Raw genomic sequence first — 14,300 nt, 5'->3', positions numbered from 1 at the left:
GAGGCTGCGTAGCGACGGCCGCGCTTCCGGTTCGACTGCGGAAGGAAGGTGGAGGCGGAGGTGGCGGCAGGGAACCGTTGGAGCGGCCCCGGGAGCGGGAGTGGGGCCAGATCGGGATCTGTACGAGTAGCTGAGTCTAGCGGCCGGCGAGATGGGCGGGGAGCAGGAAGAGGAGCGCTTCGACGGCATGTTGCTGGCCATGGCCCAGCAGCACGAGGGTGGCGTGCAGGAGGTAACGGGTCGCATCGGTAGAGAGAGAGAGAGAGAGAGACCGGCGGCCCCGCACGTGCCCGAGCTGCTCGGGGCGGTCAGGGTGCCCGGCCTTGGCGCCCCATCTCCTCCGCCTCCGCACCCTGCTTCCCTCCTCCCAACCTTAATCTCCCCCAACCCGATCCCATCCTCTCCCATCCTGGTCTCCAGATCTCCCTCCTCGCAGTCTTTCCTATTCTGGTCCCCACATCTCTGCCTCCCAGCCCATCCCAATGTCCGGGTCTCCTCCCATCCCGATCTCCAGTTTCTCATACCATGTCCAGCTCTCCTCCCTCCCAATCCTCGTCTCCAGATTTTCCCCCTCCCTTTTTGATCTCAGATCTCCACCCCCGCCTCCATTCTTGCCTGCTGATCTCCCCCTTCCCTCTCCTGCTTCATGCTCTCTCCCCATCACCATTCTTAAATACAGTTTCACTCCTTCCTCCTTCCATTTGAATGTTTCCCAGGTTTCTCCACGATGATCTCTTTCAGATCTCTTCTCCCTTCCCTATTCTTTATCCTAATTTGCGGCTCTCAACCCGCCCCCCTTCCCCTCCATTTCTCATCCTTGATTCCCTGATCTCCCCTCCCCGCCCCCATCTTGATTTCTTCCAGGTCTCTCTCTTCCCTCATTCTAAATCTTCTCCAGGTCTTTCTCCTTCTCCCTTGTTCCACCCTCCTCCCCCCCCCCCCCCAATCTTGACTCCCTTCCAGGTCTCCCGTGTATCCTGTTCCTACTCTCTGGGTCTCTTCTCCAGACTGATACTCTCAACCACCTCAAGTCCTCTCTGGATTTCCCTCCATTCTATTCCTCCAGTCTCTTCATTATTCCCCATGTTTTCCTTCCTTATTCCATCCCTCCAAACCATGTCTCCCAGGTCTTTTTACTCCTGCCTGCCTCCCCCCTTTTCCCTAAACTCTTTCCCTAGGCCCCCTCTCCTGAGTCCTGTCCACAGCCATCCTCTTCTCCCTAGCCACTGTCTCCAGTCTTTACAGCCCTCTAACAATCATCATCCAGCTGGTCTTATTCCCATACCCTTCCCTTCCACCCTTGCATAGACAATTAGGCTAAGGAAGCAGTTCGTTTTTTGTACTGGTTTTGGGGTAGAAGGTATAGTCCTCTCTCTAAAGAGGAATAATCAAAAGAGCAAGCTGCTTTCATAGCTACTGGGGACAGAATACACAAACAACATTTTAAAACATACTGTCCAGACATGTAGAGTTTATAGTGGAGGAGAAGGGTGGTTGTAGAGTTCCTGAGCAGTGACTGGATCTGGCATCCTTGAGGAGATGGGCTTGGGCAGGGATTGGAAGGAGGGAAAGGATGTTTACATCATAGATGATTTTCTGGTTTCCAGCTACTCAGGGCAAGCTGAAAAATTGAGCAAGTCCATTATCAGACAGATATTAAAAACCATTTAGGAGAATCCTGGACGTTGAGCTTGCACCCTCAGCCCTCTCCCTCTGTCTTCCAGCTCGTCAACACTTTCTTCAGCTTCCTGCGGCGCAAAACGGACTTCTTCATTGGTGGCGAGGAGGGGATGGCCGAGAAGGTGAGCTGTGGGGCTTTGTGGCCTAGTGGTCAGAATATCCTGGGGATGGGCCCTGAGCTGCATTCCGCCTGGCTCCCCTTTTGTTTGGAAGCTTTTCCATTTTACAGACCTCCTCTCCGTTGCCTCAAGTGCTTAGGGAGCCATTGGGGGCAGCACAGCCAAGTCTTTTCTGGCCTGAGCCCCCATGACTGACCATGAGAGCTTTGTACAAGATCACACAGGGCAGAGCAGCAAGACTCCAGGTCTGCAGAAACCTCGAAGGGCCTTTGGACACCCAGCAGGAGTGGTGGCTGTGGCAGGAATTTTGCATTTCACGTTTTGTTTTTATAATTTTAGAATGAGCTTTCCTAGAATTGTAGAGGTCATCTATTCTAACCCCCTTATTTTACAGCTGAGGAAACTGAGGCTCAAGGTGGTAGATGGCAGGGCTGGTATTTCAGCTGACTTTTCTGCCTGAAAACCCTGGCCTGGATGTGGTGTATACCAGCCCCCCCTGGAAGGAGCAGATCCATAATTAAAGCCTACATTGTAGGATTCTTTGCTCTAGGCCACACTGCCTCCCATGATTCCCAAGGAAGGGAATCAGATACCAGTAAGCCAGCCTCTTCACTTTACAGTTGAGGAACTGAGGCCTAGGGAAGAAACATGGCTTGTTTGAGTTCACATAGGGAATAGGAAGCAAAGAGTATTTATTGTGTTGTTCCACCCACTCGGGAAGGTACAGGTTTAGAGAAAACGTAATGCAAGACTTCATAGAGATCCCTCTGGAGAGCACCAACAGAATTAACTAATACAGGAAGAGATTTGATGAAAAAGCTGCATGGATCTTCCAGATGTAGGGAAACAGTAAACAAAAGTGTGGAGGTGGGAAAGTATGGGCTAGGTCTGAGGCATTCCATCAGCTGTTACACATGCTTCCTGAAGAGATCTGCTTGTCATCAAGGTATTCCCTTATTTCTGCTGCCCTGTGGTGTGTATAGGATAGAAATTGACTGCACATACTCTGGTTTAAAATAATTGGCTTTTCATATTAGTCAAGTCAGCAAGCATTTATTAATCACCAAGGCATGTGCTGAACTGGAGATACAAAGAACAACAAAAAATAGCCTCTGCCTTCCTGGAGCACACAGTTTACAGAGAGAGGCAGTGTGCTTCAAGGGTGGACAAATAAGATAGGGGGGTGGGGCAGGTTAGGAAAGGCTTTGAATGACAAACAAGAGAATTTTATATTTGATTTTGGAAGTGATAGGGGCCACTGGAGTTGATTGAAGTGTGTGTTGGTAGGGGGTAGCAGGGAGAGATTGATGGAGATTGAGTTGGACCCAGACTTAAAATCACTGATGTTTGAGTGAAATGATGATATGATAAAGTGAAATGGGAAGAGACTAGAGCCAGAGAGACCAAGTAGCAGGGTATTGCATTAGTCCAGGTGTATAGTGATGAGGGCATGCACCAAGGTGGTGACAATATCAGAGAAGGGGCTGTATTGGAGAGATCTTATAAAGGAGGAATCAACAGGCCTTGGCAACAGGTTGGATATAGGGGGTTGGAGGAGAGAGGGAGGGTTTGAAGATGACACCAGGGTGGGGAGCCTGGGTAAGCGGGAGGAAGGCGGTACCCTTGACAGTAATAGGAAAGTTAGCACTGAGAGACCTTTGGAGGAAAGGGAATGAGTTCAGTTTGGGCCATTTTGAGTCCAGGATAACATGGGGAGGTCCCCTTTGAAATGTCCAATAGGCAGTTGGAGATGTGAGACTGGAGGTCAACAGAAAGGTCAAAACAGATTAAGTAGATTTGAAAACCCTTAGCATAGAGATGATAACTGGATCCACAGCATCTGGTACAATTACCAAGTGAAACTCTGGAAGGAGAGAGGAAAAGAGGGTCCAAGCCAGAACCTTAAGGAACACTCAAGGTTCACAGGCTTTTCCTAGAGGAAGGTAACACTGAAGGAGACTGAGAAAGGGTGGGTAGGTAGGTAGGAGAAGTAGAGAGCACTGTCACAAAAGCCCAGAGAGATTACCAAAGAGAAGAGGGTCATTGGCAGTGTCAGGCTGCAGGGAGGTCAGGAGGGAAGAGAATTGAAAAAAGGCCATTGGATTGGGCAAGGAAGAGATCACTAGAAACTTTGGGTTGGGCAGTTTACAATGGGGCGGTAGGAAGCCAGAGCGCAGAGAGTGAGACAGAAGGACCTGGGAGACCCAGATTGTAAATGGACTTTTTGAGGTTAGCCGCAAAAGGGAGGAGAGAGAGGCTGACAACAGGGATAGATACGGGCTTTTGGAGAATGGGGGAGACGTGGGTAGGTAGGAAAAAAGTAGCCAGTAAGACAGAAAGGGGAAGATTGACGATCAATGGAACATGGGGCCTCTAGAAGGGGCCAGTCTGCTGTAGAAAACATGGACGAATGGGATCACTTGGGGAGGTAGTGGGCTTTGCTGTGGCAGAAAGAAAGCTCACCTAATTCCGTGAGAAGGTGAAGGAAGAGAGCATCCAACTGACTGATGTGACAGGAGGAAGGGATAACAAGAGGGAGTTCTCAGTGAATGGCTTCAGTTTTTCCAGTATATTATGTGAAGATGATGTTTGTTAGTACTTAGCTCCAAAAAAAGCTGTAAGTGAACAAAATCATTTTTCCTGGCAGCTCCATTTCTAGTTATTTAAAGGTTGCTTTGCTGATGGCTTCATCTGTCCCTCAGTCTTAATTCTCTCTCTCTCTCTCTCTCTCTCTCTCTCTCTCTCTCTCTCTCTCTCTCTCTCTCACTCTCTCACTCTCTCTCACTCTCACACACACACACTTCCTTGCTCTCACATGGCCAGGAAAATCTGTGAACTAGTAAAAAGAGTCTTGACTTTAGGGTCAGACAAGTCCCTTTCCTTCCCTGGGGGAAGTCCTTGAAAGATGTGGAATGGGAAGGTTGGAGCAGATGACCCCTAAGACACCTTCCAGCACGAGGTCTGGGCTTCTAGGATCTTGTCTGAAATGACCCAAAGGCATGTTAGGTGCTGGGGAATGACTCAGATGTAAGGGGCCAGCTGGCCGAGGTACTGAAATACTGGGCCAGTCCCTAATGACAAGGAGAGAGAGGATGAAGACAGCTGGTTGTCCTGCGCTCCCTGAGCCCCTTCGTCAGACATATTGAGAAGCTTTAGAAATCCTCCCCTTTTGGGGCAGCTGGGCGGCCCAGTGGACAGAGCCCCAGCCCTGGAGTCAGGAGGATCTGAGTTCAAATCTGGCCTCAGACAGTGGACACTTACTAGCTGTGTGACCCTGGGCAAGTCACTTAACCCTCATTGCCCTGCCAAAAAACCCCAAACTCCCCTTTCCCAAACCGAATTCTCTGTGTCCCTGTTCCCCCCAGCCATCTCCAGTGACGGCAGGTATTGCATAGCTCCCTTCAAGGTGGCCAGGCCAGCAGGCTGTGGGGTGTGGGAGGGGTGAGGGGGTTCTCTTTCCATTTTTCCTTCTTGTGAGATGAGGGGGTTAGACTTGGGGGATTCTGAGGCCCTTCTTAGCTCTCTAAAGCTCTGCCTAAGGCTTGGTTGTCACTGGCTATTGCCTTGCTGAGCCCTCCAAGGTGGGGCTGGACAGATTGTCATCAGCAGGTGGCCACGGTCCCTAGGGATTCCATCCTGTCATCGCAGGTTTGGGTTTTTTTGGCTAGACCTTACTTGAGATAGAGGCCTTGGGCCCCTCATCTTGTGAGGCTAAGAAATAGCCCGATGATGTCAGCCAGGTCAGCCCTCTTTAGGGTCATCTTCCTGAGGCGAACCTTTTCTGGGCTCCTGGGCTAAGTTGCCATGCCCTCGAACCCTCCTGGCCCAGAGTTCTCTGGGAGGCCTATGGCTGGTGCCTGGCTTCTGGGCCAGTCTTATCCACCAGGAGCAGGGCTTCTAAGGGGAGGATTTGGCTGGAGCGGACGATCCCTGACTGTTAGAGAAGATATATTTGACCCACAAAAGTCTGGCTTTGAGTCTTAACTCTGCCACTTAGCATTTGGCTCTTTTGGCCAGTGATGGACCTGACTACTTAAGCCCTCCATTGATCAGATATGGAGAATAATGGGCATTAAACTGCTGTGTTGTGGCAGAAGTGCTGGAGAAACTCTAAAGAGCCACATCAGGGAATTGAAAACCCGGCCAGAAGCTAATTGGAGCTGTGTTCCCCTGCTCTGCTGTTAGCTGTCCTGATGGGGAGGAGAAGGGAGTCCCAGGCCCAGCCCCTGAGCTGGTGGGAGCCACTAGAGAATGGCAGAGGGGCCGCAGGCGGTGCAGGAGAAGGGATGGTTGATGATTTCAGAATGGAAGGGAGTGGAGCATTGTGGAGGCCAGTGAGAGTGACTGTGAATGCTGGTGGAAGTCTGGAGCATGTTCTTAAAGAGGGTGTGTGGAGAGAATGCCCAGAGGGGGCACAGCTCAGAGAAGACTGCTCTCCTGACTGGCAGATTGGGGGACCTGGCTTCTCACAGAGCACCTCTGCTACAGGAAGGCTGGTCCAGAAGGCCTTGAACATCCAGCCTCCAAGAGGAGGCATGGAGGGGGATCATGATGTTGCTCCTTTGTGGCCTGCCTTGGGGCTCTGAGCTTGGCACAGGGCAGCTTTTAAATTTTACCAGTTAGTTGGATAGAGGTAGAGTGGGGCATTTAGCACATTTACAAATGACCTGAGGTTGGGGGTGGGGACAAGCAGAAGCTCAAATGGCCTCCACACTGGCAGTCAAAATTAGGTGAGCTCAGAAATAATCAGGATGAGACCAGCTTAGAAAATTAACTTCTGAAGTCCAGGGTTGGGGGGTGTGGGGGGACAGTCAGTAATGGCCTGCAGTCTTTTTTTTTATGAGATATTTTATTTTTTCCGTTACATGTAAAGATAGTTCTCAACTTTTGTTTATACATGTTTTACAATTTCAGATTTTTCTCCCTCCCTCCCCCCTCCCCTAGACAGCAGGTAATCTGATATAGGTTATATCTCTATATCTCTATACATATACATACATATATACATATACATATATATATATATATATATATATATATATATATATATATATATATATATACACACACATAATAACATTAATCCTATTTCTGCATTGATCCTGTTACAAGAGAAAGAATCAGAGCAGTGATGCAAAACCTCAAAATAGAAAAAAAAAACAACAGCACCCAAAACAAAAGAAATAATATGGTTCAATCAGCATCTATACTCCACAGTTCTTTCTTTCTTTTTTTTTCCTTGGATTTGGAGATCCTCTTCTATCATGAGTTCCCTGGAACTCTTCTGTACCGTTGCATTGGTGAGAAGAATATAGTCCATCACAGTAGGTCAACACTCAATGTTGATGATACTGTGTACAATGTTCTTCTGGTTCTGCTCATCTCACTCATCATCAGCTCACGTAAGACCCTCCAGGTTTCTCTGAACTCCTCCTGCTCATCATTTCTTACAGCACAATAGTATTCCATTGTATTCATATACCACAACTTGTCCAGCCATTCCCCAATTGATGGGCACCCCCTCAACTTCCAATTCCTTGCTACCACGTAAAGAGCAGCTATAAATATTTTTGTACATGTGGGTCCCTTTCCCCCTTCCATGATTTCTTTGGGCAAAAGACCTAAAAGTGGGATTGCTGGGTCAAAGGGTATGCACAGCTTTATCGCCCTTTGGGCATAATTCCAAATTGCTCTCCAGAATGGTTGGATCAGCTCACAGCTCCACCAACAATGCATTAGTGTTCCAATTTTCCCACAGCCTCTCCAACATTTATTATCTTCCTTTTTTGTCATTTTAGCCAATCTGATAGGTGTCAGGTGGTACCTCAGAGTTGTTTTAATTTGCATCTCTCTAATCATTAGAGATTTAGAGCATTTTTTCATATGGGAATAGATAGCTTTGGTTTCTTCATCAGAAAACTGCCTGTTCATATCCTTTGACCATTTCTCAATTGGGGAATGACTTGGATTCTTATAAATTTGATTTAATTCCCTATATATTTTAGAGATGAGGCCTTTATCAGAAGCACTGATGGCCTGCAGTCTTAAGGCCAGGTGGGGCAGAGAGGTAAGAGATGCACTGATTCCTGCCCTGATGATGCCTCTTTTGGGGGATTCTGATGAGCTGTAGCAGCTAAAGGAGCCAGGAGGTTTTGAGCCTGGAGAAGAGGGCGCCTGGGGGGAGTGGCGCAGAGGCATTCAGCAGTGGAGTAGTGCGCGGCCCTGGGAAGGCTGTGATCCACCTCACCACAGGTTCTCGGACAGGCTGCAGGCAGATTCTTGCTCAGGGATAGGATGGCTTTTTTTTTTCTTGGTGAGGCAATTGGGGTTAAGTGACTTGCCCAGGGTCACACAGCTAGTAAGTGTTAAGTATTTGAGGCTGGATTTGAACTCAGGTCCTCCTGACTCCAGGGCCGGTTCTCTATCCACTGCACCACCTAACTGCCCCTGATAGGATGGCTTTTAAGGTCCCTTCCAACTCTGAGAGCCTGTGGTAATGGCGGGAGATGCCTTTCTCTCTCTTAGTTGGGTGTCATACAGCTCATACCTTTTCTCTCTCACTCCCTTAGGTTTTTCCTCAGGGTTCCCTAGTTCCTGCTTGTTGTCTCCATTCTGCTTTGCAGACAGCATCTCCCTCAGTCGAGAAAATAATCACGGGCCTTGCCCTCATCCCCCTTCTCCATGCTAGACCACCGGATGCTTCCTGGCTTGCAGGTGTCCTGGGGGTGCCTCAGGACAGGAGCAGGCAGGAGCCACAAGGATGCTTGGAAGCATCCCTTGCTTTCCTTGGCAGCTCCGGGGCCCAGTTCTAGGCAGGGCCCAAAGCCAACCCTTGTGGCCACACCTCCCACCACCCCTATCTCCCAGGCTGCTCTGTGGGTGTGGGAGAATAGGAGCCCTCTTGACATCCCTCCTTCTCATTCCTGGGCCCCAGGTTTCAAACATGTCAGCAGAAAGGACACTTGGCTGCATTCCACCTGTCCTCCCTGCCAGCATCAGGTCTGTGGCCTGAGAGGGCCACCCAGCTGAGACCCGTGGCTGTTTGCAGACAACCTTGTTGGCCCAACTGCCGGGGAGGTCAAGAAGGCAAGGCATTTGCCTTGTGACCTGTTCCCTCCCAGTCCTTTCACCCCTAGCCTTCACTAAGCCCTGGGGCCTCTAGGGAGGGGACTTGACTCACTGGGACAACCTGGAGCCCAGCAAAGGGAGGCCGGTGATCCCTGCTTCCCTTTGGCCATTGGTTTTGGCAAATGGCTTGAGTTCAAGGTCCTGGTAATTTATGCTTTAGGAGCAAGGTTCCTGTGAGGCAATCCCTCTGTGCGCTAACCTGATAGCTTATTCAGTGATGATTTCCTGTGGGTTCCTTTTTCTCCCTGCATTACTGGAGGCGGGGTGGTGGCAGTAGCCCCCACCCCTCCCCAGGGCACTGCTCTGGCCAGTCTCAGCCTCTTCTGTTTTGCTGGTGCCTTTTGTCCCAGTCGGGTGGGCTACAGCATCTGCTGGTAGAAGGGGATGTTGGGAGATTCCAGACAGGGGATTGGATTGGCCCAGGCACAGATTGGCAAGGACCTTCCAAGCCTTCAACTTCAGTCCAGCTCCTGGTCTCTCCCACGCTGAGCCCTTGACCTCTGCCATGTTCCACATTCACCTCAGGCTCCAGGTCACTGATTTGTTCAAGGCAACTGGTGATGCATTAGACAAAGTGCTGGGCCTGGAGTCAGGAAGAGCTGAGTTCAAATCCATGCTTAGACATTTACTGGCTTTTGGCCAGTGGCCGGGGATCGGGGCTGGTTGTTTTCTTTTCGGCTGTAAAATGGGGGAAATGGTAGCAATCCCCTTCCAGAGTTCTGAGGGTCAAAGGAGATACTTGTACAATGCTTAGTACGGTGTTAGGAGCAGTCGGGGCTGGACCAGTGCTGTCGCCACCATCTTTATTCTCATTGTTCGTTGGCCTCAGTTAAGATTGTGACTGCATAGAACTCAGTGGTCCTGCTTTGGGGTGGGAGAGCCGTGGAAGAGGCTTCCCCCAAGGAAGGGCCTTCTGGGTTATTGAGCTCAGGCATGAGGACCTGCAGGGATGGATTGGCCTCTCGAGGGCCTCCCCACCCTGCTCCTGTGTAGCTGGCTCACTGTTTATTGAGGCTATGAATCGCACGGAGGGCTGTTCCTTGAGAGATTGCTGCTACCCCTTGCCCTGGAACCAACAGGCCCTAGACTCCTAGATGTTGGGCTCTTCCTGGGAGAAAGCCCAGGGGAACTGAAGCAAGGGGGTAGGGTCTAGTCTGCAGGAATGGGCCCCTTCTAGAGCAACCCTGACAAGCAGGGGAAAGGCCATGACTGTCCCCTGCCTGGGCCGCAGGCCCCACGTCGCAGCTCTGCCACTTAGTACCTGGGTGACTGAGGGCAAGGTGGAACCCTTGGCTTTCTCATCTGTAAAACAAGGAGCTTAGTTTTATGACTTCCAGGTCATCTCAGAACACAAAGCCTCGGGTTGGGGGAGTCTTTCCCTTTCAAAGAGGAGTCCTACTCATGGGATGTCTAGAGCAATCCTTGCTTTACATGGGAGGTGTTTGTGTTTAATTTCATTGGGTGGTGCTTTGAAATAGACCTTTAGAGCTGGACAGGACCTTCCTCATCACTTAGGCTGGCAGAGCTAGCTTGTAGAAGAGACAGCTGGAACCCTAGAACTCGGGTTCTCTGAGAGGCCTGGAAAGGGGAAGTTGTTTCCCCGAGCTTGTGTGGCCAAGCCAGGCCTTGACCCGCATCTGCTGATGCCAAGCTCTCATCACTGCCCCCACAGCTGTTCCTTTCACTCTGGTACCCTCTTCCCATCTCATCATGTCAAGCAGTGATTTGAAGAAAGATGAGTCTTTTACTTCCACAACATGGATATGATTTTCCATTGCCAGAAGCCATTAGGAATGGGTGGCAACTCCCAAGCCCCACAAGAGAACCATGTATGAGTCCTTAAGTGGCTGGGTACCAGCCAGAAGCTCCACCGTTTGCATCTGATTGGAGACTACCTGTTTCTTAAGCCTCTTTTAGACATAGGACAGGGTTTCTTCTGTGGGCTAATAGGGTTATTGAAACTTTCCCACATTAAGAGGGAAAGTAGGAAGAAAAGGTGTCAGGCAGAGCTGCAGCCTCCAGCTGCAGGCCTAGGAGGGTAGCCAGGGTTAGAGTAGCTCTTCCCAGGGTACCAAGGCAGTGATGCAGGAGGACGGAGAAGACGGGGAGGCTCCGGTCTCTCCCATCTCAGCTGTTTTTAGGCATCATCTCTATCCTTTCTCCTCCAGCTCATCAATGAGACATTCCGCCACCACAACCAGTTGGCCCAGAAGGGGCGGCGAGAAAAGCAGGCGAGGCAGGAGGCTGAGCGGCGAGAGAAGGCCGAGCGTGCAGCTCGACTGGCCCAAGAGACCCAACAGGAGGCCTCTGGGCCCCAGATCAAGGAGCTGACAGACGAAGAGGCCGAGAGGCTCCAGCTGGAGATCAATCGGGTGAGGCTGGGGCCCCAGGGCCTTGTGGCACAGTGGGCATGGGCAGCTGGGCCAGAGCACAGGCACACTATGCTTGTTTTTTTCATAGAGGAAGGGCGAGGAAAACAATCAGAATGGAGATGGACCGGCTCAGCCTTTGAACAACGCTTCCAACTCAGCAGTGAAACAGGTGAAGAATGAGGCGGGGCGTCCAATGGCCAGTATCTGCGCCCCCACCACCTTCCCCCAAGGGCTTTATTATTGGTTTGGTTTATTACTCTCATGCTGCCCCCTTTCCTAATGCACTGGAAAGAGCCAGACCTTGGCCGTTCTAGATTTTTGGTTGCACTCTCCCAGAACAGATTAGGCAAGTCACTTAATTATCTCACCTGCTGGGGTGACCCTGGGCACACCTCCCAGGGTTCTAGGCAAGTTAACCTGCAGTGGTAGAGTGTCTTCCCTTAGAAGGAAGGCGATTGTATCCCAGAGGTCTTCCCTGTAACAAACTGGGCGGCCAGTGGCCGGGGATCGGGGCACACACCAAAGTGACCAGTCCCTGATGAAGTATGTGAATGCAGCACCAGCCTACTCTGGGAGGCCTCTTACGGACCAGGGTCTCTGCCCTGGTCTCCTGTGATGGGGGAGATGCCCAGCTCTGGGCTCAAGTGTGTTGCTCTCATCTGCCCTGCCAGGCCCAGGCCCAGATCATGGTGTTTGTGGTGCTTCTCCAACCCCTTGGCATTGCACAGACGAAGCTGGCTCTTTCCCCGGGGCCTTCCCATGGGAGTGGGTGTGGGAAGGGGAGCCAGGAGCCTGACCTCTGGTTCTGAGCAGGAGGCCGATGATGACGAAGAGGAAGAAGATGAAAAGGACAAAGGGAAACTTAGACCTAACCCAGGCAACGGAGCTGACCTCCCTCACTACCGGTGGACACAGACCCTGTCTGAGTTGGATGTGAGTGGTTGGGGAGAAGGGTGTGTGGAGGAGGGCTCCTTGTAGCCAAGAGGCCTCACCTCATCTCCCATCCCCACCCTCCAGCTGGCTGTGCCCTTCCCTGTGAGCTTCCGGCTGAAGGGCAAGGATGTGGTTGTGGACATTCAGCGGCGGCATCTGCAGGTGGGGCTGAAGGGGCAGCCCCCGCTCATCGATGGTGAGCTGTACAATGAAGTCAAGGTGGAGGAGAGCTCCTGGCTCATTGAAGACGGCAAGGTGGTGACAGTGCATCTGGAAAAGGTGAAGCCCGAGCAACTGTCTGTCACCTGGGTGGGGGGTGGCACCCAGGAAGCAGGGCATGTTTGCAGGAGGGTGTCCTGGGGAAGCTGAGCAGGCAGGGGGACTTTGGGAGTCCAGGGGCATGAGGAGGGTGAGGAGACATCTCCAACCCTTCAGCACTCAGCTTGCTCTCTTGGGGGAGATTCTAGGGTGGGAACCCCAAGAGTTGCTTCCTGCATATAACCCATTTCCCCCGCGCCCCCCCCTCCCCCCCAGATCAACAAGATGGAGTGGTGGAGCCGCTTGGTGTCCAGCGACCCTGAGATCAACACCAAGAAGATCAACCCAGAGAATTCCAAGGTGAGCTGGGCTTCTGGGCATCTGAGTTGGGCCGGCACTGGGCCCAGGGTGGCTCAGCATGGGGGCACTCATCCTCCTCCTTGCCCACCTCCCTTGCCAGCTTTCTGACCTGGACAGTGAGACCCGGAGTATGGTGGAGAAGATGATGTATGACCAGCGGCAGAAATCCATGGGCCTGCCAACCTCAGAGGAGCAGAAGAAGCAGGAGATTCTGAAAAAGTGAGTGGTGTTGGGGCCCTCCTCCCAGGAAGGCGGTGCTGGCCCAGGGCCAAGACAGCCGCCACTGCCATCTTTGTGCTTTTATAGCAGCACCGCACCCACAGGGGCATCTCTGGGGCAAGGCCAAGCCCAGGGTTACTGGCGGTCAGTGCCCCACCCTGGGGAAGGGCATGGCTGTCCCTGGGCATCGGAGAGGGAAGCCCAGTCTTTTCCCTCATCTCCTGGCATGCACTCACTCTCTCTCTCTCTCTCCCCCCCCCCAACAGGTTTATGGAGCAGCATCCAGAAATGGACTTTTCCAAAGCCAAATTCAACTAGCGCCCTGTCACCCCTAGCTGTCTTCCCCTTGGGGTCCGAGGCCCCTCCTTCCCCTTGCCTGACCTCGTTGGAGACCTCCCCTGGAGACAGGATTGTAATGCAGGGACAGGCACAGGACTCCTGGCCCCAGGTGGGCTTGCAGCCCCATGGGCAGCATGCAGGACTATTCCTGGAGCCTCCAAGGTGGGAGGAGAAAGCAGCTTGTAATCCCCACTCTGCCTGTTACAGAAGTAAAGGAATGTTTGCCCCTGACCTCTTGTCTTGGCATTGACCCCTTCCAGGGTGCCCCCTGCTGTGTAGAAGGCTAAGCCCCTGAATGGCCAGAGCGAGGCCTCTGCCCCTGGGCCCTGGGGAAAGTCCAGCTCAGAGGCCCCTTGTTTGCTTCCCTACTGGGAGCCAAGGTCTTTTGCTGCGCCCGAGGTATCTGGGGCCAATGCCCTGGCAGCCAGAGGGGAGAGGCCACAGCCTCCTGCCTAGATTGGCTTCTCAGGAGCACTTCTGGGCTGTGGGCCTCCCAGTTGGGGCCATCTGGAAGGGACTAGAAATGGCAGCTCTAGGACCCTTAAGTGACAGACTCACCCAGGTTTTCAGGAGCCAGGATTGTTTCAGAGCTGTCTCTGGGGGCCACCTAGGAGATAGGAGCCCATTACTTATCCTCACTTCCTGCCTGGGATTCTCCATGCCAATAACTTGCTCCAAGTCCCTTTGTTTTTCTGCTGTGTGCCCCAGCCTGCCCTGCCCCCCCCCCCCAAGGCATTAGAGGCATGGGTCTGGTCCATCTTGCCAGACCTTGGCAGTGCTGGCCAAGCCTCCCCAAGGCCATCAAAACAGGTGTTTCCTTCAGGTGACCTTGCCCTGCCCAGACAAGAAATAGCTGTGCAGCTACCAGGAGAGCTTTCTCCCAACCTGGGCA

General features: G+C 52.0%; 1 protein-coding gene across 1 annotated transcript; it reads left to right on the top strand.

Annotated features, from left to right (window-relative positions):
- NUDC (nuclear distribution C, dynein complex regulator) lies at positions 1-13,639 on the top strand. The gene is made up of 9 exons (XM_043990436.1): positions 1-232; positions 1,725-1,802; positions 11,096-11,299; positions 11,388-11,468; positions 12,113-12,232; positions 12,317-12,511; positions 12,767-12,850; positions 12,951-13,069; positions 13,336-13,639. Exons 1-9 carry the CDS (start codon positions 152-154, stop codon positions 13,385-13,387), a joined length of 1,014 nt encoding a protein of 337 aa, XP_043846371.1. The 5' UTR covers positions 1-151; the 3' UTR covers positions 13,388-13,639.
- The last annotated feature ends 661 nt before the right edge of the window (positions 13,640-14,300 follow it).

This window comes from Dromiciops gliroides, chromosome 3 (genome assembly GCF_019393635.1).
Source record: "Dromiciops gliroides isolate mDroGli1 chromosome 3, mDroGli1.pri, whole genome shotgun sequence".
In the NCBI taxonomy this organism is placed as follows: domain Eukaryota; kingdom Metazoa; phylum Chordata; class Mammalia; order Microbiotheria; family Microbiotheriidae; genus Dromiciops; species Dromiciops gliroides.
This window is presented reverse-complemented; position numbering and strand designations above follow the sequence as displayed.